The sequence below is a fragment of the Salvelinus namaycush genome, chromosome 31 (assembly GCF_016432855.1).
Source record: "Salvelinus namaycush isolate Seneca chromosome 31, SaNama_1.0, whole genome shotgun sequence".
In the NCBI taxonomy this organism is placed as follows: Eukaryota; Metazoa; Chordata; class Actinopteri; order Salmoniformes; family Salmonidae; genus Salvelinus; species Salvelinus namaycush.
In genome coordinates, this window is record NC_052337.1 from 3,483,607 (window position 1) to 3,504,786 (window position 21,180).

Below are 21,180 nucleotides of genomic sequence, written 5' to 3' on the forward strand. Positions count from 1 at the left end.
TTAGTTTAGTCCTCTTACATGTTTTTCTTTTGGGGGGTGGACGTTACTAATAACCCTTAAAACTCCTCCATTTTTAGAACAATGTTGAATCTCATTAAAGCCAATGGACATCTAGTGGAGATGGACAGACTAGCGAGCCGATCCTGGATGTGTCTACTGACCGTAGACGATCTGGCAGAGTTCAGCTCCATCGTCAGAGTTGAGCTCCTGGACATGCTTGTTGTTTTTACCGTGAAGGCTCCTGTGAGTGTATCCAGCAGCAACAACAGGGTGAGTTAAAATCACTACTGTGAGTTGAAGACATTCTATTGTACTAAGGTAACGCACCAAGAATGGTACTAACTTAAATGTTATTTTCATGCCTTACAGAATTTCACTGCCACTCTTTCACATATTCAAAAGCATCTTAAAGAGCAAAAGTACAGGTGATTTGACATGTCTAATGAGTTTGTTTCAATATTGTCCGTTTTGTTTCTTTGATGACAGTTGAAAACTATACATATTTTTTTTTTTTTGCAGTTGTTTCAATGATGGTTATGGGAGTGAGTGCTTGGCAACAACAGTGGAACTGCTTAAGAAGATATGCAATGGAGGCCGATCCTCAAAATTCACAGCCGTCCCTGTAGACTGTGTGAGCTTGTTAGTCTCAGTGTCAAACTTTTCCCAGTCCAAGGTATGTAGAAATTATATTACTGTTACCATTATTTAATCAGGAAGGTTATGGAGAACACATTCTCTGTGACAAAAACAACCTGATGACCTGACCGTTCTCTTTCACAACAACGATATATAAAGCAATGCTGGCAATATACTGTCCGGTATTAGAATGATTTTGAACAATTCACTTGTTGAAGAACCTAATGTCAGGCAGTGTCCATGTTATGTTTACATGGCTGTGTGACATCGTATGTAATAATATCATTAAAAATATATATTATAAACTGGGTGGTTCCAGTCCTGAATGCTGATTGGCTGACAGTCGTGGTATATCAGACCGTATACCACGGGTATGACAAAACATTTGTACTGCTCTAATTTACGTTGGTAACCAGTTTATAATAGCAATAAGGCACCTCGGGGGTTTGTGATATATGGCCAATATACCACGGGCTAAGGGCTGTGTCCATGCACTCTGCGCTGTGTTGTGCCTAAGAACAGCCCTTAGCTGTGGTATATTGTCCATATACCACACCCCCTCAGGAGCTTATTGCTTAAATAAATACTAGGATATATATCCTCAGCAGTCTTGACTCTGAGGTAATGGAACCAGTGTCTTTAAACCTAAACCATTGGCACCAGTGTCTTTAAAATCATACTAGTTCCTAGTATTAGATTTAATGGGATGGCCGTGTCCGAATACTCATACTAGTGTTCTAAAGTATGCATTTTAGGTAAGCGAAAACAGAAAGTTTTGTATGCTTTAAATGCCAGAATGTCATATTCATTTCGGCTTTGCATCTAGTAGAATTCGCTGCACACTAAAAAGACGATCGTCTTTTTCCAGATTCACATGTTTAACAACAGCTGATAATCAAATAATGAGATAAGGGGGACACGCTGTACCCAAAATGTACGAATGGTGGGAATCGACACAGTTCTGCATTAGATGAGGAATTCTCAGGATGCCAGTGGGTTGTTATGTGCTGCTTACTGCATTCGTTTTTACTGAACAGTAAGTATGTACTGTAGTGTAATGTAGTAGTAGGCAAGTCAGATTTCGGGCACAGCCATTAGATTTCCTACTGCCAAACAATAATTACCAGACTTTATGTAGACTATAGATTAATAAATCAAATTCAAATCAAATGTATTTATAAAGCCCTTCTTACATCAGCTGATGTCACAAAGTGCTGTACAGAAACCCAGCCTAAAACCCCAAACAGCAAGCAATGCAGGTGTAGGTGCACGGTGGCTAGGAAAAACTCCCTAGAAAGGCTAAAACCTAGGAAGAAACCTAGAGAGGAACCAGGCTATGAGGGGTGGCCAGTCCTCTTCTGGCTGTGCCGGGTGGAGATTATAACAGAACATGGCCAAGATGTTCAAATGTTCATAAATGACCAGCATGGTCAAATAATAATAATCACAATAATAATAGATTTGGTTTGACATGTACTAGAAGCACAGGGGGGGGGGGGGGGTTGTTCATGTAACCTGGTTGTCATATTTATTGGTGGCTTGTATACAAGGATACCATACAATCGATCAAATATCGAAATCTTAATTACATTTTCTTATCACTTTTTATAAACAAATGGATGTGATTTACTTGTTTTGAACTAATCCTTGTGGGTTCTGTATTTCCTAAGAGTAAAATCCTAACCTGATATCTGTGATCCCTCAGACGATTGCACGAGTCATGCAATCATTTTCAGAGATATATATGTGATTTAAGATTTTTTTAAACGATTAATTTTCTAACTTAAAAAAAAAAAAGTAATTTTGAAAATGTCATTTTTTTTAAGACATGTGACGCGGGAGAAGACACTATCCGTTCAAAGAATCAGAGGCTGTTGTCTGAGTCAATCGACATCGTCAGATCCTGGATCAGCACGACCTTCAAAGACAAGTTACGCGATACCTCAGAGATCAAGGTGAGGGAATTACTTAACTTTTTAATTGCACATATTATGGGCCACGCATTTTTTAAGCTACATTTAAGCTACAATGTACATTTAAGCTACATTGTTAATGCGGTAACCTTTTACTTGCATGCAGGTGTGTCCATGTTATGTTTACATGGCTGTGTTACATCGCATGTAATAATATCATAAAAAAAAAATATTATAAACTGGGTGGTTCGAGCCCTGAATGCTGATTGGCTGTCAGCCACCACGGGTATGACAAAACATTGTATGCATGTATGAGCCTTTTATATTATATTATAACTGACTCAAAACAGCTGCTATTTAGTCAGGATTTCTCTTATAAGACATTATAAAGGGGTCATACACCACAAGTTTCATAATGTATCGTACATGCTAAATAAATATATAAATAGATAGTTAATGTCAGATTCATTAATGCCGTATGTTGTCTTATAGCAGTTTTTTTATTAAATTTAAAAAGTATTATTGTACGTTAATTTGTTAACCACCTGCTCTCCTTATTGGTTATGATTCACAGATGTGGAATAGCATCATCTCTCTCAGTTTTGTAAATGTGGATTTCACCAAGAAATGGAGACAAACTTTCTGTACGGATTTAGAGGGCAAACTTAAACAGGTGTGGTGGAACTGCTACAAAGAGCATTGATTTTTAACTCTCTTATTATTATTTGTGTCCGGTGGAAATGTTTTGATTTGTTAAAAACACGTTTTCAGATCTCCTCTCTGGATCAAATAGAGATATACTGCTCCAAGATGGAGGAACTGGATAACTGTCATCCTAATGTGACTTGTAGTATTGAGAAATGTGCTCTTGAAGCTGTCCCCTCGTTGTGCCAGGTATGAGTACTCCTCAAGTAGTCCAAATGGAAACCTTTTTAAATCCTCATATTTCCGCATCCACTTTTTAAATGAACAGGAAAAATGTGTTTAAAATGTTTGTTGGGGCCTAATGCTTACAGGAATACTTTTTGTTGGTAATAAATACAGGTAACTGCCAAAATAATGGAAACACTTGAGTAAATTAGGTTTTCTGGCGGCTCTGTTGTGGAGTGCATTTTCCTGGCATGGTTTAGCTCCACTCAACCCCTTAGAGGCCAAGGTAAATGCCAATAAATACACAGCCATTCTGAGTGATCTACTTTCAGCCTATGGGGAATCATCTCGATCCTGATGGGAGTGGTCTCTTCCAGGATGACAACGCCCCCATCCACAGGGCACGAGGGGGTCAATGAATGGTTTGTTGAGCATGAAAACGATGTAAATCATATGCCATGGCCGTCTCAGTCTTCAGGTCGCAACCCCAAACTTAACACTTATGAGAGATTTTGAAGTGGGGCCTGAGACAGCGTTTTCCACCATCAACAAAACACCAAATGGTGGAATTTCTCGAGGAAGAATGGTGTCACATTCCTCCAATAGAGTTCCAGACACTTGTAGAATCTATGCCAAGTGCTTTGAAGCTGTTCTGGCGGTTGGTGGTGGCCCAACACCCTATTAAACACTATGTTGGGGGGGGGGGGGTCTTTTATTTTGGCAGTTACTTGAATGAGTGTAGGCATATGCACGTGCTGCATTACAAATGGAAAATAATCTTAAACTAATGTAATTTTGAATGATTTTTCTCACACAGAGTAAATCAGAGGGGAAACTCTTTGAGAGGTTTCAGATTAACAGGAAGTTTGGGAAACTCATCACAGCCATAATCCAGAAAACCTGGCCAAGTGATAACCATGGAAACAAGGACGAGGTGGTCTTCCAACACCTCATGACTTGGACTGCAGCCAAGAATATATTTGAACTACATGGTACTTACGCTTTTCTATTAAGCGTCGTGTAGCTCAAAACACTTCATCCATTCAAACACTTAAAATGTACCGTGTGTCGTTCTTTGCGTGTCGTTTTAGATGCTGATGACAAGCTGATCGAGCAACTCTCTAAAGAGGCCACGGTCAAAATTACTGAAGCAATCTCATCCTTCAAAGTCATTTGTAACCGGCTGATCGACGGAAGCATCAAGATCAAACTGCTCAACGACATCTTAGGAAAGACAGATACTTTCACAGAGCTGATGGCGATAGGTAATGGAAGGTTGTGTGTTCTATCTGGGGGCGGCAGGTAGCCTAGTGGTTAGAGCGTTGGGCCAGTAACTGAAAGGTTGCTGGATCGAATCCCCGAGCCGACAAGGTAAAAATGTGTCATTCTGCCCCCTGAACAAGGCAGTTAACCCACTGTTCCCTGTTCGGCCGTCATTGTAAATAAGAATTTATTCTTAACTGACTTGCCTAGTTAAATAAAAAAATATATATATTTTTAAGGCTTGTGATCAGCTCTGTTTTTCTGCTCATGAGGAAATGGGTAAGTTATAATGACATTAACGGCTGTGATATGCTTGTTTGGATCTCAATGCAGATTGTCTATCTTTGAATGAGAAGTGCAAGAGCCGTGCCTCCGTGGAGACGCTCCTCAATCTGAGGTCTGAGGAGGCTAGAGCTGTCAGCCATGAGAAGGAGCTGGTGGACATCTTGCTCACCATGAGCCGCAAACTAAACGAACACATCACAGGTGTGTGTGTGTGTGTGTGTGTGTGTGGGTGTGTGTGTGTGTGTGTGTGTGTGTGTGTGACTGGGAGAATCTGATTGTAATAGCAACATATTTTTTACTGTTTTTATGTGCCATTTGCAGTTCATTTTGGGGACATGGAAGAGAGACAACTGACCAACATTGAGGACATGACCTTGGACCAGTTCATGAAGGTTCACCCGTTTGACCAGCCCTCCTCTGGAATGCATGGTGTGGTTACGTACTTTGATCTTGATCAGAGCATGCGAGAGATGGCAGATGTTTGGCACATGTTTGGAGACAGCCACATATTCAAGATGTTGTGGGAGAAACAGACCAAAGACTTTGCTTCTGAATTTGATTCCTTGGTAACACCAAAGGAGGTAACCAATGGTATTTTTAGACCTTGCTACACTAAATACAAGAAGAACTACGAAGGCCTGAAGAATGGCAGTCTCAAGCTTAAAAAGGTTGATATCCTCTTCAATGACTACAAGGGCAAATATGAAAAGCTGGCAATGGATTTGGACATTATGTGCAGACTTAACAAGTCAGATAACAAACACTGGATCAAGGAAAGGGTCCAGCAGATTGAGCAGTACCATGGCCTTCACTTGGCTGTGAAGTCTGCTCAAGTTATTATGAAGGTCAAGGAGACCCTAAATCTTCAAGGCGACTTCAAGGCCCTACAGACACTGCTAGACATTGTAAGGAGCTGATTTCTGAATTTAAATTGTCTAAATTTTTGTGAAACTCCCATTTTTTGTTTTTGCATGATTTTACTCAAAACCCATAGTGAAATAGATTTACTCCTAAGCGTGAAATAAGGGATAATCAACGAGGGCAGGGGGAGTCCTGGGTAAATAACCCTTGATGAGAAGCGCACCCCGACACGCAGCGGAGGGGCTGACCTAGCATGTAGTGGGTTCGTTCCGCAGGACTCAACAGAGCCCTGAGTTATATAACGCGTACACCATGGCTGTTGCCACAGAAAACAATACTAACGCACACATTTGCCAGTAGAAAAGTATTCAATTGAAATAATTCATTGTCTCCTTACTCCCGAGTGGCGCAGCAGTCCCTGGTTCAAATCCAGGCTGCATCACATTTGGCCGTGATTGAGAGTCCCATAGGGCGGCGCACAATTGGCCCAGCGACGTCTGGGTTTGGCCAGGGTAGGCCGTTACTGTAAATAAGAATTTGGTTCTTCACTAACTTGCCTAGTTAAATAAAGGTTAAATAATAAAAAAGATTCTGTGAACATCCACTGAAGCTAGCTAGCGAACTAGTTATCTAGGTTACAAAAATCTATTTTAACAATGCCAATTACGTTTTTTAAAATTATTTTTTAATTAACCTTTGAAACAGCAGATCAGAGGGAACATGTGGTAATGTTTGACGTTCAGTTTCACCTCTTGGCAACATTGTAGCTGTCTAGACCGAGGTGATTCATATGGCTCCTGCACCACAAACCAAATGTGGCAAAAAACATGACAGAGCTTGTCAAAAGTAAATGAATGCTAGCTAGCTAAATTAATCTGCCTCCTCTGTCCACATTGGTCTTTGGTTTGTGTAGATAGTAAAGTCGTTTGTAGCTAACATTGATGCCAATGAATATAAAGTCAAACCAAATGTGATTTGTCACATACACACGGTTAGCAGATGTTAATGCGAGTGTGGCGAAATGCTTGTGCTTCTAGTTCCGACCATGCAGTAATATCTAACAAGTAACCTAACAATTTCACAAGTAAAGTGGGTTTTGTGAATGGATATTGTACGTACAGTATTTAGGTACTTTTTTGGGGGTTTGAATTTCTTCTTAGCCGTGGAATATAATTTTTTTTGCCGGGTGTTTATTTGTCAAGTCAAGCTAGGATTAAGTGTGTATAAAGTGATTATTTTGACTTTTAATCTAACCGTTTGCTGCATTCACTTTTATTTAATTGCTTTTAGTAGTTGTACACCACAACATAAACCAGTGGTAACTGAACAACAATGGATCCAGGTACATTTCTCAGGGTTTTTTCTTCTTCTGTTCTCAGATGAGTACAGATTTGAATGAAGAGCACCTTGATCGGATTGACAATGACCTAATGCAGGCCAAGACAGATCTGGTGGACGTCACAGAGCCTCGCAGACTATGCCTCTTGGAACTTGGCCACGCAAAAGATTTTGTCATCTGGGTTAAAGAGGCCCTGAAAGGTAAAGAGGCTTATGGTTAAACATTTTCGTTACTCTAATACAGAGTTTCCTAACGTGCGGCCATCTTGAACTAGGGTCACTGGATCCCAAGGGGTGACCGTTTTGGGTTTTTGGCCTAGCACTACACAGCTGATTCAAATAATCAACTAATCATCGAGTTTTGATCATTTTGAATCAGCTGTTTAGTGCAACAACAAACAAAAAAACGTGCACTGCTTGAGGTCCAGAGGACTGAGTTTAGGAAACGCTGCTTTAATACATAAAAATCTGTAAAATAAATCTGCATTGATTATAAATATTTTTTTACAGATATCAATGAGCTGAAAGTGTTTGTTGACCTGGCCTCCATCTCTGCCGGGGAGAATGATCTTGATGTGGACCGTGTGGCCTGTTTCCACGACGCCGTTCACGGATACTCCTCACTGCTCTTCGAACTGAAGCAAGATTCTGGTTTTCAGACCGTTAAAGAGGTGATGAAGAAGCTCTGGAGAACATTGGATAATGATTCCAACCTCCCAAAAAAGCTGGTGAGATGAACATTTAACATTAAAAATAAAAAAAACGACCGTTTTAATAATCCGTTTTGAATGAAGCAGTCAATGTCCGACACTTAATTCTCTGTTTGAAGCATGACACAGCACGACACTTGGAGTGGTTGAAAACTGTGAAGGATTTCCACGGGTCTGTGGAGCTGTCCTCCATCTCCTTAGCAACCGCCATCAACAAAAAGGGCATCTACACCATCAGTGCACAGAACCAAAAGAAGGTAGACAATATTACCATGTAATATATACTGTATGGATAACATTTTCGTCAACAACAAAAAAAAAATCAGATCTGCAATGTGATTTAGGTTCTATCTTAAACAACGTGCGTGAGATGGAGGCCATTGCATGATGCCATTACCATGTGAAGTATTAGGAACTACCTGCTATCAGACGGGCAAAGTGTTGTACACCCTATATGTTGTTGTACCACAAGGGGTTCTAGTCCTGCAGACTGTGTTGTTGTGTAATTTAAGTTTCACAGATAAGATGATATGCACAAATAAAATGCCCAACGGACCAATGAGCATACATCTGACTTTCCCCTGAAGCGTAAAGAAACGTCCATTTTTAAGAATGTTGTGTGAAAGTAACACGGATACATTATTCTGTGTTCATTCTGAAACATTAAAGGAATATTATGTGCATTTTTTTTAATTAACATTTTTTAAACTTCATAACAACTGGACAGATGTTGTGTTTTAAAGAAACCGGTCTTATGTAATGACCCACAGCCTAATTAATGTGTCCACAATCTACTTACATGTTTTGGGAATGTTTAGAGAACACAAAAAATGTAGTCAACATACCCAAGTTGCACAGTTTTGCGAAAATCAAATCAATAAGAACTGTAAAATGTAAAATGTATCTCTGTGTGTTGCTTTATTCTCAATCAAGTTGAGTCTTGAGACTGCCCTGAAGTTACACATCTCTGAGGAACATGGTGAGGAACAGGAGATGCGTTCCTACTCACTGGAGGACCTGAGGGAGCTGCAGAACAAACTGATGCTCATGTCTGGCAAAGGGGACCAGTCTGAGGTGAACCACTTTTCAGAGGTAAATCTCTCAGTATTTCAAAATGTTTTCAGATACTACTTGTAATGTTGTTGTGCCTTAGTTTAACTAGAAGGAACATTTGATTTTTTCAGTTATAATTAAGCACTTTTGTGTTCATTTTCTTAGGTTTTCGCCAGTGTCCAGAGATTGGCTGTGGCATTCATTGCCCTGTTTACAGCTGGGAACCCCCTGTTCCGAAACTGGAAAGCCAACATCAACTGTAGTTCACTCAGTGAGGAGGCTGACATTATCATGGACTTTAACCTGGGCAGTGTTGTCAGTCTGATTACGGTGGAGGGCAACATCGTGGATCAGCTTCCGGAGCTGTGCAGGAAGCTGGAGAAATGTCTGAAGTACTGGAATGACTTTATGGACAAACAGAGATCCCACCATTACTACCTGAACTACTACAATGCAGAGCAGATAGTCTACCTGTGCAGTAAGCTGACTCAGCAAAATGATTTTGAAGACCAAGTTCTCATGATGCTGTCGTTCGTCAAACCCAACTGCACAGCCTCTGATCTGAGACAGTCCCTCCATGCACTGCAAAGTGAGATCCTCACCGTACAATCAGAGCAAAATGAGGAAATTGAATTTCATACCTTTGTTGAAGTGTCAAGCAGCAGAGAGAGAAGTCCAGATTTTATGGTGAAGTTGAGTGCTCTATCCGATAACCTGCCGAGTCTCATCGAACAAGAAATTGGCTCAGGAAAAGTTCATCTGATTTGGAATGCTTACATGAGAGACATGAAGAACTTTCTTCCAGACACTCTTGATGTCAGAAGCTTCGGACGATTTTTAGAAATATTGGCCAACAAAAAGGAATATAAATATTTGCCAAAAAAATGGAACGACAAACCTATTCAAAGGGATCTGCACAAGGGCCTAGCTATTGGGAGCCCAAACCTTATTGTTTGCCCTCACGACGAGATCCTGGCATCTTGCATCTCCGTTTACATGAGTAGTGAATGTCAGCCATTGCCTACGTATGATGAGGTGCTACTGTGTAACTCTACCACACCTTTTGAGCAAGTGGAGCTGTTCCTCAGACGCTGCCTCACCCCAGGCTACAGAGGACAGAAGATCTACACCATGCTCTACGGGGATCAGCTGAGTTATGAAGTGAGCTCCAAAACGGAGAGATTTTTCAAGAGTATCGCAATGCAGTGCCGGAAAGACTACAGGCTTGTGATCATCTGCAGTTTGGATCGAGAGCACACCTACCTTCCCTCAGCCTTCAGCCAGTACAGGTTACACATGGTGCCCCAGGAACCCTTGGTCATGATTCAGCGTTACCTGAGCAGACACTATACAGTCCCAGCAGATCAGACCAGTGCTGCTGCTGTGTTCAAAGACCGACAGTTTGTTGGAGTTGTGTCGTCTGAAAGAGCAGGAGTTGGTCAGTATATTTTGTTGACATTTCCTGCCTGTAAATTAGTACAAATATGTAGATAATGTCTGCAGAAGTAAATCATGTATTGAAGTGACTTTAACCCAACATCTAGCGACCTCATCAAGAGGTTTAGACGGTTAAGGTGTTGGCTTGGCAGTTGTTGGACCAGGGTTTAAGTCCCGGTTGGGGCTACCCCCCCAGAATTTTGTTACAATTACATTTTCTGAACATCATTTGACACTAATAAGTAATACAAAAACAATTATTTCACACACATCCCTTTACAGATGTTTGTTTTAGGGTTATGATAAAGTAAGGAACTAGTGCTAAGCTAGGTCAGATAGTTATATGCTGTTTTTTTTTTTAACAAGGGAATTGAAACGGTCACTAAATTGCTACATGTTGCTCCTGAAGACGTTTGATTGACTAATTTGTCTTTATTTAAAATGCCTCACTCTTCAGCTTGTTTGGTTCCTCTCAATAATAACATGTTGTTGACCCTTTCAGGTAAATCCCTTTATATCAAGAGGCTATTTGAAAAACTGAAGGACATCTTCATGAAGGCTACAGCGCTGAAATGCATTCGCTTGATCAAGCCAACGGTTGATGAAAATGTAATTCTTCAGTCTCTTCTCAACAACCCTGGGAAGAAAGAGCTGACCATCTTCCATTTTGATGTCACATCTACGGTAATTATATTGGGGGGTATTTATTAAAGCTAGTTAGGTTTTCTCATGTGGGGGGGGAAAAAATTGTGCCTCTGAAATTGATTTGCCTTGTAGGCTTTAGGAAATAATTTTCCTGGCGATTTCCCACAACAATCATTTGTGCGAATTGCCTGCGAGCCTTTAGTTTTGAGCTATGATGTTTTCACATCAAACACTTATTTTTTTTTTTATATATATATATATTTTTTTTATCCCATTTTCTCCCCAATTTTCGTGGTATCCAATCGCTAGTAATTACTATCTTGTCTCATCGCTACAACTCCCGTACGGGCTCGGGAGAGACGAAGGTCGAAAGTCATGCGTCCTCCGAAGCACAACCCAACCAAGCCGCACTGCTTCTTAACACAGCGCGCCTCCAACCCGGAAGCCAGCCGCACCAATGTGTCGGAGGAAACACCGTGTACCTGGCCCCCTTGGTTAGCGCGCACTGCGCCCGGCCCGCCATAGGAGTCGCTGGAGCGCGATGAGACAAGGATATCCCTACCGGCCAAACCCTCCCTAACCCGGACGACGCTATGCCAATTGTGCGTCGCCCCACGGACCACCCGGGAGGCCCATCAAACACTTATTTTATACAAACAGTGACTTGTAAAAGATGTTGAACTACAATAAATGTAACTTCCTGGACAGACAAAAGCTGAGCAACTGACAGGTAAGGAGTTCTGATGACCCTCTGAACTGCTGTACCGTGTGCTGAGCAGCAAGGCAAAACACACAATTGATGACTTGTCATTTTCACAGTTACTGGTCCTAATGGCCATGGCTAGTGCTGAATATGCTCTGTGTGAGGTCATGGGTCAACTACCGAAACTGTGGATTATGATAGGAGGATTTGGTAGGAATAGGCGTGACTCTCGCTCACACTTAAAATCTTGATGCTTCATATATATCCGATTCGAGTTAAAATCGTTTCGGACGTCAATGTCCTTCATCTGATTGCAATAACATCCCAACCCGACACTACGATCATAGGACTTCACAACAATCATGAAAGTTTGTCTACAAAAATAATCGGAGTGAAATCAAAAACAACAGAAATGATTGATATGCTTGAATCTACTTTGAACTTAATTACATTTAGTCTTTTTTTGTAAATTCTTTTACCCTCATTGTTTTTAATGCAACGTTTAACAGATACAGAAGGGTCTGGATGAATGTCTGTTTAAACTGCTGGTCCTGGGCTATTTGATGGATTCTGAGGGAAGGATGTGGAAATGCAGCAACAAGCAGTTGTATGTGATTGAGATTCTACAGTCTACCGTAAACCAGCACAGAAATGAACCAACACTGGTATGTTTTTTTTTGAAGACTATCCCATGTTCATTTGTTATCAGAGCCTGTAATCAATGTATATGTATTTCTTGATTTTCTTAATCACACTTCTCTCCTCTTTACAGAAAGCACCTGTCAACTTTACCTTCCCGGCTGTGTTCCCAAACGTCTTCTGCCGCCCACCCAATGAGATTCTAGAGCTGGAAATGAGGATGCAACACGATCCCTCCATTACGAAGCCTGAAGACCCACTTATGGATGACCAAGAGTTCAAGAGTGACGCTTACCAACGACCATACCAATATCTGACACGATCTCATAATCACATCAACTTGGACAGTTTTATGTACAGTGGAGTTGAAGGGAGCCATGTCAAATGTCTCCAGTTGCTCCTTCTGTACTGTGGAATTAAGGACCCCTCGTGGGCGGAGTTGAGGAATTTCACATGGTTCCTTAACCTTCAGCTGCGAGATTGTGAGACGTCCGTCTTCTGCGATGCCTCTATCACCGGGGACACTCTTCAGGGATTCAAGAACTTTGTGGTGGACTTCATGATTCTGATGGCCAAAGATTTCGCTACTCCTTCACTCAGCATCTCTGACCAGAGCCCTGGGAAGCAGCAGATAACCGGAATACGAGAAGAAGACTTGGCACCCTTCCGGATCAGAAAGAGATGGGAGTCAGAACCACATCCTTACATCTTCTTCAATGATGACCACATGTCAATGACCTTCATCGGCTTTCACCTTCGGCCCAATAAAGAAAACTGGGTAGACGCCATTGATCCATCCACAGGGAGTGTGATCAAAAGAAACATCATGACCAAAAAACTGTTTGACGGCCTGACGCTACAGAGAGTCCCTTTCAACATTGATTTCGATGAACTGTCGAGACGGGATAAAATCGAATGCATTTGCAATGTTATGGGAATCCGGCAGCATCTTGATCCTGATGAAACATATGAGCTTACGACTGACAATATATTGAAGATGCTGGCAATTCTCATGCGGTTCAGGTGCAGCATCCCTGTAGTGATCATGGGGGAGACGGGGTGTGGGAAAACGAGGCTCATCAACTTCCTCTGTGAACTACAGAAGAGAGCCGTGACCACTCAGAATATGAAGCTAGTCAAAGTGCACGGAGGAACTAGCTCAGACATGATCTACAGCAATGTCAGAGAAGCAGAAGCCATTGCTTATCGCAACAAACAAAGCTACGGCTTTGATTCTGTTCTCTTCTTTGATGAAGCCAACACAACAGACGCCCTCAGCAGTATTAAGGAGGTCATATGTGATCATACTGTAGAAGGAGAACCTTTGCAATCCCAATGTGGCTTGCAAATCATTGCTGCATGCAACCCTTACAGAAAACACACAGATGAGATGATTCACAGATTGGAGTCAGCTGGCCTAGGATACAGAGTACGAGCTGAAGAGACAGATGAAAAGCTGGGGTCCATCCCTCTCCGCCAGTTGGTGTACCGAGTCCAGGCCTTGCCCCCCAGCATGATCCCTCTGGTGTGGGACTTCGGACAGCTCAATGATCACACTGAAAATATGTACATCAAGAAAATTGTCAAGAGGGTGGTTCAGACCAACATGATCAATGTGACATATGCAAGTTGGATCACAAATGTCCTGTCGGCTTCACAGAGGTACATGCGGAAAAGGAAAGATGAATGTAGCTTTGTAAGTCTCAGGGATGTGGAGCGTTGCATGCAAGCTTTTGTCTGGTTTTACAAAAACCATAAGATGCTACTTGCTGCTCTGTGGGAGTTTGAGAGAAATCAAAATGCGGAGAGGCGTGAAAAAATCCGAAGAGATCCAGTCTTGTGGTCTCTGGTGATGGCAGTGGGCGTGTGTTACCACGCCTGCTTGGAAAACAAAGAAGAGTACAGACAAAATATCTGCAAGTATCTCACTGGAATATACACCCCATTGAAGGTGATGCAGGAAATCTCACTCATGCAGGATCTTTTCCTGAGTGGAGTGCCGCTGGGGGAAACAATTGCACGAAACAATGCTCTGAAAGAGAACGTCTTCATGATTGTCATCTGCATTGAGCTAAGAATCCCTCTCTTCTTGGTAGGGAAACCTGGGAGTTCTAAATCGCTGTCTAAAACCTTGGTGGCAGACGCCATGCAGGGTCAAGCTGCACACTCTGACCTCTACAAAAGGCTGAAGCAGATTCACCTGGTGTCCTTCCAGTGCAGCCCTCACTCCACACCAGCCGGCATCATCAACACGTTCAAGCAATGTGCTCGTTTCCAGGAGGGAAAGAACCTGAAGGAATACATATCTGTGGTGGTGCTGGATGAAATTGGATTGGCTGAGGACTCTCCCAAAATGCCCCTGAAAACCCTCCATCCTCTGCTAGAAGAGGGATGCATTGATGATGAGCCATTACCACACAAGAAGGTTGGATTCATTGCCATTTCCAACTGGGCTTTGGACCCCGCGAAGATGAACAGAGGGATCTTTGTTTCACGCGGTGACCCTGACGAGAAGGAGCTGATTGAGAGTGCGAAAGGCATATGCTCGTCTGACACAATGATTTTGGAGAAAGTCAGAGATTTCTTTCAACCCTTTGCTAGGGCCTTCCTGAACATCAGTCCAGAAAAAGGCAAAGGTTTCTTTGGTTTACGTGACTACTACAGCTTAATCAAGATGCTTTTCGCAATTACCAAGTCCTCAGAGCAGATCCCTAGTGCAGAGAAGATTGTGGAGGCGGTACTGAGGAACTTCAGTGGAAGAGATGATGTGGACGCGGTCACAGTCTTCACCGAAACACTTAAGATCAATCCAAATCTGGAGAGGATCAGTGCCATTGAGCTTGTGAGACAAAACCTCTCAGCTCAGGAGGAAGACTGCCGCTATTTGCTGCTACTGACCAAAAACTACGCCGCTTTACAGATCCTCCAGCAGACCTTTTTCTCAGAGAGCTGCCAGCCTGAGATTATCTTTGGGTCCAGCTTCCCCAAGGACCAAGAGTACACCCAGATCTGCCGCAACATCAACCGAATCAAGATCTGCATGGAAACCGGTCGAACCGTTGTGCTCCTGAACTTGCAGAACCTCTACGAAAGTCTCTACGATGCTCTCAACCAATACTACGTCTGCTTAGGGGGACAAAAGTACGTTGACCTGGGACTGGGAACCCATCGTGTCAAATGTAGAGTTCACAAAGACTTCAGGCTCATTGTCATTGAGGATAAAGAAGTGGTCTACAACCAGTTTCCAATCCCTCTCATCAACAGGCTTGAGAAACATTACCTGGATATCCATACTGTCCTCAGTAAAGAACAAAGGGAAATTGTTGCGGACTTGGAGAGATGGGTTGGGCAGTTTGTAGATCTTCGACAAAGCTCACCTGCACCACAGACCTACAGGTACCAACCTCCTGATGTTTTCATTGGCTTCCATGCGGACACGTGTGCCTCGGTGGTTCGTCAAGTGACAGAGAAACCGAGGGGAGACATGGACATCCCAGACCAACAAAGAAGAGTACTAGATGAGGCCAAACTCATCCTGGTGAACTGTGCCACTCCAGACTCTGTGGCTCGGCTGGACTGCACAGGACTCTCTAAAGTGGAGATCGACCATCTGACCAGGTTCTACTATGAAGAGCGAAAGCACAGCTCTTTGGCTGACTTTGTCTGTCACACACAACAGGTTGAGCAGAGCGCTTCCTGCTTCATAGAGGTAATTTAGTCGTAGTTGAATTCGAACAGTACATTTTATGTCTTATTTCTCCACCCCTTAATTTTATATCGTAACTTCCCCAGGTGACGACATTTTCCAGACTGTTGACAGAATCGGATATTGGACCTCTGAAGGAGGTGGTGCACAATGTAGAGCTCCTGTCACTACAGCAGTTTGACACAGAGCTCTCTTTCCGCAAGAAGATCAGGTTGACTTATTTTCAATGTTTTAGGTCTGTAAATCCTATATTTAGTGTTGTTTTTTCTCTCCAGTTAACATAGTTGTTTTTCCCCCCTAGGGAATTTCTGACACCTGGAGATGCATCTAACAACAAACTCCTCATTATTCAGTCAGATTTGGATGAAGCATCCCACAATGCAAGTGTCATAGCATCTGCAAAGTAAAGTCAATATAGTTTCATAAATATCTGCAAATAAATGAAAACTAGGGTCGATCTAATTTCATAAATATCTGTGAACTAAATGAGATACTGTCTGAGAAAATGTTTCGTTGTTTTCAGGTACTCTGCCATAAATGAAATCAACAAATCAAAACATGAGGAGATTGAAGGCAAGGTGTTTGTCTACTTCATTACCAAACTGTTAAGATTGGACAGTGGCACTTCCTTTGTTGGATTTCATGGAGGTGAGATGATCTTATCAATACCGTTTTAAAGCCTGTTGTGATTAAAAAAAAAAAAAAAAGCAATTTATAACATGGAATCAGAAAGTGTCAATAAAAGGCTATTGGTCATTTTCTGCCAATAGGCCCCTGGACGTCCGTTCACATTGATGACCTCAGAAGATCCAAAGATATTGTGTCAGACATCAGAGTCTTGCGGAACCTTGCCATCTGTCAACTGTTTGAGGAAAAGCAGGATCAGCCTCAAGGTAAAAAATAAATAAATGAAAAGCTGTGTGTGATTATGTAAATGACCTGCTATGAAAATCCTTCTGACACTGAGTACAGTTACACGCACACAATAATGAGATTATTGTGGATAGTCAGATTAATATAATAGTTTGTCTATCCTGTTTACATGGATACATCTGAAATCAGGCTACCTGATGACACACTGATAAATGCAGAAAATCGGCAATCAAAATAAACGTTCTACCTCAGCGACTGTTATTTTTTGGGAAGCACATTTTATCCTGAGTTCGGACATATAAAGTTTATATATGAAAACTACTTCTAAGACATACATTTTGTTGTTTCCGAGAACACACCACTCGCTCTATAGAGGGAGGCATTTAGTTGTTCCGAGAACACACCACTCGCTCTATAGAGGGAGGCATTTAGTTGTTCCGAGAACACACCACTCGCGCTATAGAGGGAGGCATTTAGTTGTTCCGAGAACACACCACTCGCTCTATAGAGGGAGGCATTTAGTTGTTCCGAGAACACACCACTCGCTCTATAGAGGGAGGCATTTAGTTGTTCCGAGAACACACCACTCGCTCTATAGAGGGAGGCATTTAGTTGTTCCGAGAACACACCACTCGCGCTATAGAGGGAGGCATTTAGTTGTTCCGAGAACACACCACTCGCTCTATAGAGGGAGGCATTTAGTTGTTCCGAGAACACACCACTCGCGCTATAGAGGGAGGCATTTAGTTGTTCCGAGAACACACCACTCGGGCTATAGAGGGAGGCATTTAGTTGTTCCGAGAACACACCACTCGCGCTATAGAGGGAGGCATTTAGTTGTTCCGAGAACACACCACTCGCTCTATAGAGGGAGGCATTTAGTTGTTCTGAGAACACACCACTCGCGCTATAGAGGGAGGCATTTAGTTGTTCTGAGAACACACCACTCGCGCTATAGAGGGAGGCATTTAGTTGTTTCGAGAACACACCACTCGCTCTATAGAGGGAGGCATTTAGTTGTTCCGAGAACACACCACTCGGGCTATAGAGGAAGGCATTTAGTTGTTCCCGAGAACACACCACTCGCGCTATAGAGGGAGGCATTTAGTTGTTCCGAGAACACACCACTCGCGCTATAGAGGGAGGCATTTAGTTGTTCCGAGAACACACCACTCGCGCTATAGAGGGAGGCATTTAGTTGTTCCGAGAACACACCACTCGGGCTATAGAGGAAGGCATTTAGTTGTTCCCGAGAACACACCACTCGCGCTATAGAGGGAGGCATTTAGTTGTTCCGAGAACACACCACTCGGGCTATAGAGGGAAGCATTTAGTTATTTCCGAGAACACACCACTCGGGCTATAGAGGGAGGCAGTTAGTTGTTCCGAGAACACACCACTCGCTCTATAGAGGGAGGCATTTAGTTGTTTCCCGAGAACACACCACTCGCGCTATAGAGGGAGGCATTTAGTTAATATGTTAATATGTCCTAATAGTTCTAAAGATTGCTCAGGAAACCAGGGCTTTTAATCAGCGTATGTTTACTTCGATTGTGACCTCACACCGATTTTAAGATAAGCAGAGTTAAGGTTGTTCACATGACTGTTGCGTAATCTACCTACTGCCAATAGCAGTTTAATATCAAATGATTGGTGTGCATGTAAACGTACTCATTGACTCCTGAGGTGATGACCTGTTGCACCCTCTATACCAGGCTCAGATAATAACCATATAATAATAACAATAATATAATAATGATAACCATATTATGCTGGTCATCGCTGATCGTCTTGAATGTGTTGAATAACGATAAGGCCTTAATGGCCACACGTACTCTTTTTACATTTATTTTCTCCCCAATTTCGTGGAATCCAATTGATAGTTTACAGTCTTGTCCCATCGCTGCAACTCCCGTACGGACTCGGGAGAGACGAAGGTCGAGAGCCGTGCGTCCTTCCGAAACACAACCCAGCCAAGCCGCACTGCTTCTTGACACAATGCCCGCTTAACCCGGAAGCCAGCCGCACCAATGTGTTGGAGGAAACACCGTACACCTGGTGACCGTGTCAGCGTACATTCTGCCCGGCCTGCCACAGAACTTGCTAGTGCACGATGGGATAAGAACATCCCTGCTGGCCAAACCCTCCACTAACCTGGACGACGCTGGGCCAATTGTGCCCCGCCCCAAGGGTCTCCCGGTCGCGGCCGGCTGCGACAGAGCCTGGACTCGAACCAGGATCTCTAGCTAGCACTGTGATGCAGTGCTTTAGACCACTGCTCCACTCGGGAGGCCCAAGGCCACATGTACTCTTAAATCTCCACCCAGCACAGCCAGACGAGGACTGCCCCCACCCCCTCGGAGCCTGGTTCCTCTCTAGGTTTCTTTCTTAGGTTCCTGCCTTCTAGGGAGTTTTTCCTAGCCACTGTGTTTCTGCATCTGCATTGCTTGCTCTTTAGGGTTTTAGGCTGGGTATCTGGATAAGCACTTTGTGCTTTACAACTGTTGATGTAAAAAGGACTTCATAAAATAGATGTGATTGATGGAAATGCAGAGCGAAGTAGACAAAGTATAATTTCATGATCTCATCCCATGTCAGGAAGTACTAACTGAAATCTGTAAAACACTTCCCCTAAAAAAAACAAATTGTTTGACTTACAATTACAAAAACATTCTTAAATTTTGTGCAGGTTTGGATGACATATATACTGGGACAGATAAACATGACATGGAATTTGAAGGCCAAACCGTGAGTAATATCCAAATTCATCTGCAATTTGATCGACTGATCATGCACAAATATATATATATATATATTTTTTTAGCATTTTCATTTTCCTTGGGCTCTCTCTACCTTCAGCAGGGCTGGAAGGATGTCCTGGACACCACACTGTTGCTGCGTAGCTGTGTGCAGAGCGCAGTGGGCATGCTCAGAGACGAGATGGAGGGTGGGTTCCGTAACACCAGGAGAGTGGAGATCCTGCTGACTCTCCTGACCGACAACGAAGAACAACAAGGTAGTAGAGCTGAGCAACAGTTATTCCGTAGTTTTTTTTAGTAATGCTATCCGTTCACATTTCATCCGACTGTTTCTAATTCACGTTTAAGGAACAGCTGGATTTCTGAGCATTCTTAAGAGACGTCTCCACTCCTTACTGGAAACTCGGGAAAAACACACTAACTTAACAAAAAACTGGGTCATTAGTGAAGCTTCCAACATTGATGCCTTGCATGAGGGAGGGACATTTAGGTGAGTGAGCAATGAATTGAGAGACACAAACCCCATCCATATGCTTGTGAAAGATGTCGAAATATTGACTGAAAAAAAAAAAAAAATCTAGACTTGAATAACACAATGTAGCTGTTTTACTCAGTGCCTTACTAAGCTAGTTTTTGTGCTTTATTAACAGACAAACCCTATGGAAACGAGTTCAGGCGGTGGTCATTCCACTTTTGGCACAACTGGTCTCTGTCATTGACCGTGATGGTAATCTAGACCTCCTGCTGGACACCAACTCTGAAGAGCCAATTAAAAAGTTGTGGTTAGACATCTTTGGGGACGATAAACTACTTGATGTTCCCTTTCCCTATTCTAGTGTGGACAACAAGTAAGTGGCCTCGGTGACGAGGAGCATTGTCTTCTGTATGGTCTTATTCATTGTGAAAATGTAACATTTTCTTTTTAATATATTTTTTAAATTGGACGATATATTAATCACGTACAGGTGTATGTTCTTCGTCTCGGCACCCAGAACCAAATCTTGTGAGTGCCTGCCTGCTCAGCTACTTAGAAATGTTTATTTAGCTTATTCTAGATCTTCTATGCAGGATATTGGCTATTGACATTCGTTTACTCACCATGGCTGGTCTATAACCTAAATTAAAGGACAAGTTAGCTTTCTTTTCTTTCTTTTTTACCAAGTGTCACTTAGTTTTGAGAAACTTTGAGAAACTTAACCCACCAGCGATAGACTTCCTCAGGTTTATTTTGCAGTTTGGATAAAACATGAACAAAGGCTCCAGAAACACAGAAATACGTCCTTTTTAAAAACATCAAAGCTCTCAGTATAGTGACGCAGGTCTTTAAACGTTGTACACATTAAATTGTGTCATTCCGAACTTTATCGTTATATTCCATTTTGTTTTCCGTGTTTGAGCCATACACATGCCTTCTCGTTCCCATTGAGGTGATGGTAATTTGAGGTGATGGTAATATGGAAAATGTTGAATTGGAATTTGGTTTACTTTC

The 21,180-nt window shown here is 42.4% G+C and overlaps 1 protein-coding gene across 1 annotated transcript in view; it reads left to right on the plus strand.

Annotated features, from left to right (window-relative positions):
- The window catches only part of LOC120026149 (E3 ubiquitin-protein ligase rnf213-alpha-like), a 102,222-nt gene that overhangs the window by 17,517 nt on the left and 63,525 nt on the right, over positions 1-21,180 (plus strand). The window contains exons 10-32 of the mRNA XM_038970969.1: positions 78-270; positions 3,106-3,222; positions 3,321-3,443; positions 4,237-4,411; positions 4,511-4,684; positions 5,016-5,168; positions 5,289-5,872; positions 7,208-7,367; positions 7,677-7,894; positions 7,996-8,133; positions 8,810-8,968; positions 9,095-10,367; positions 10,869-11,050; positions 12,224-12,379; positions 12,487-16,062; positions 16,146-16,287; positions 16,381-16,462; positions 16,583-16,707; positions 16,830-16,952; positions 19,622-19,680; positions 19,792-19,948; positions 20,046-20,181; positions 20,342-20,539. Coding sequence (XP_038826897.1) covers positions 78-270; positions 3,106-3,222; positions 3,321-3,443; positions 4,237-4,411; positions 4,511-4,684; positions 5,016-5,168; positions 5,289-5,872; positions 7,208-7,367; positions 7,677-7,894; positions 7,996-8,133; positions 8,810-8,968; positions 9,095-10,367; positions 10,869-11,050; positions 12,224-12,379; positions 12,487-16,062; positions 16,146-16,287; positions 16,381-16,462; positions 16,583-16,707; positions 16,830-16,952; positions 19,622-19,680; positions 19,792-19,948; positions 20,046-20,181; positions 20,342-20,539 — 8,403 coding nt within the window. The remainder of the gene's footprint in view (positions 1-77; positions 271-3,105; positions 3,223-3,320; positions 3,444-4,236; positions 4,412-4,510; positions 4,685-5,015; positions 5,169-5,288; positions 5,873-7,207; positions 7,368-7,676; positions 7,895-7,995; positions 8,134-8,809; positions 8,969-9,094; positions 10,368-10,868; positions 11,051-12,223; positions 12,380-12,486; positions 16,063-16,145; positions 16,288-16,380; positions 16,463-16,582; positions 16,708-16,829; positions 16,953-19,621; positions 19,681-19,791; positions 19,949-20,045; positions 20,182-20,341; positions 20,540-21,180) is intronic.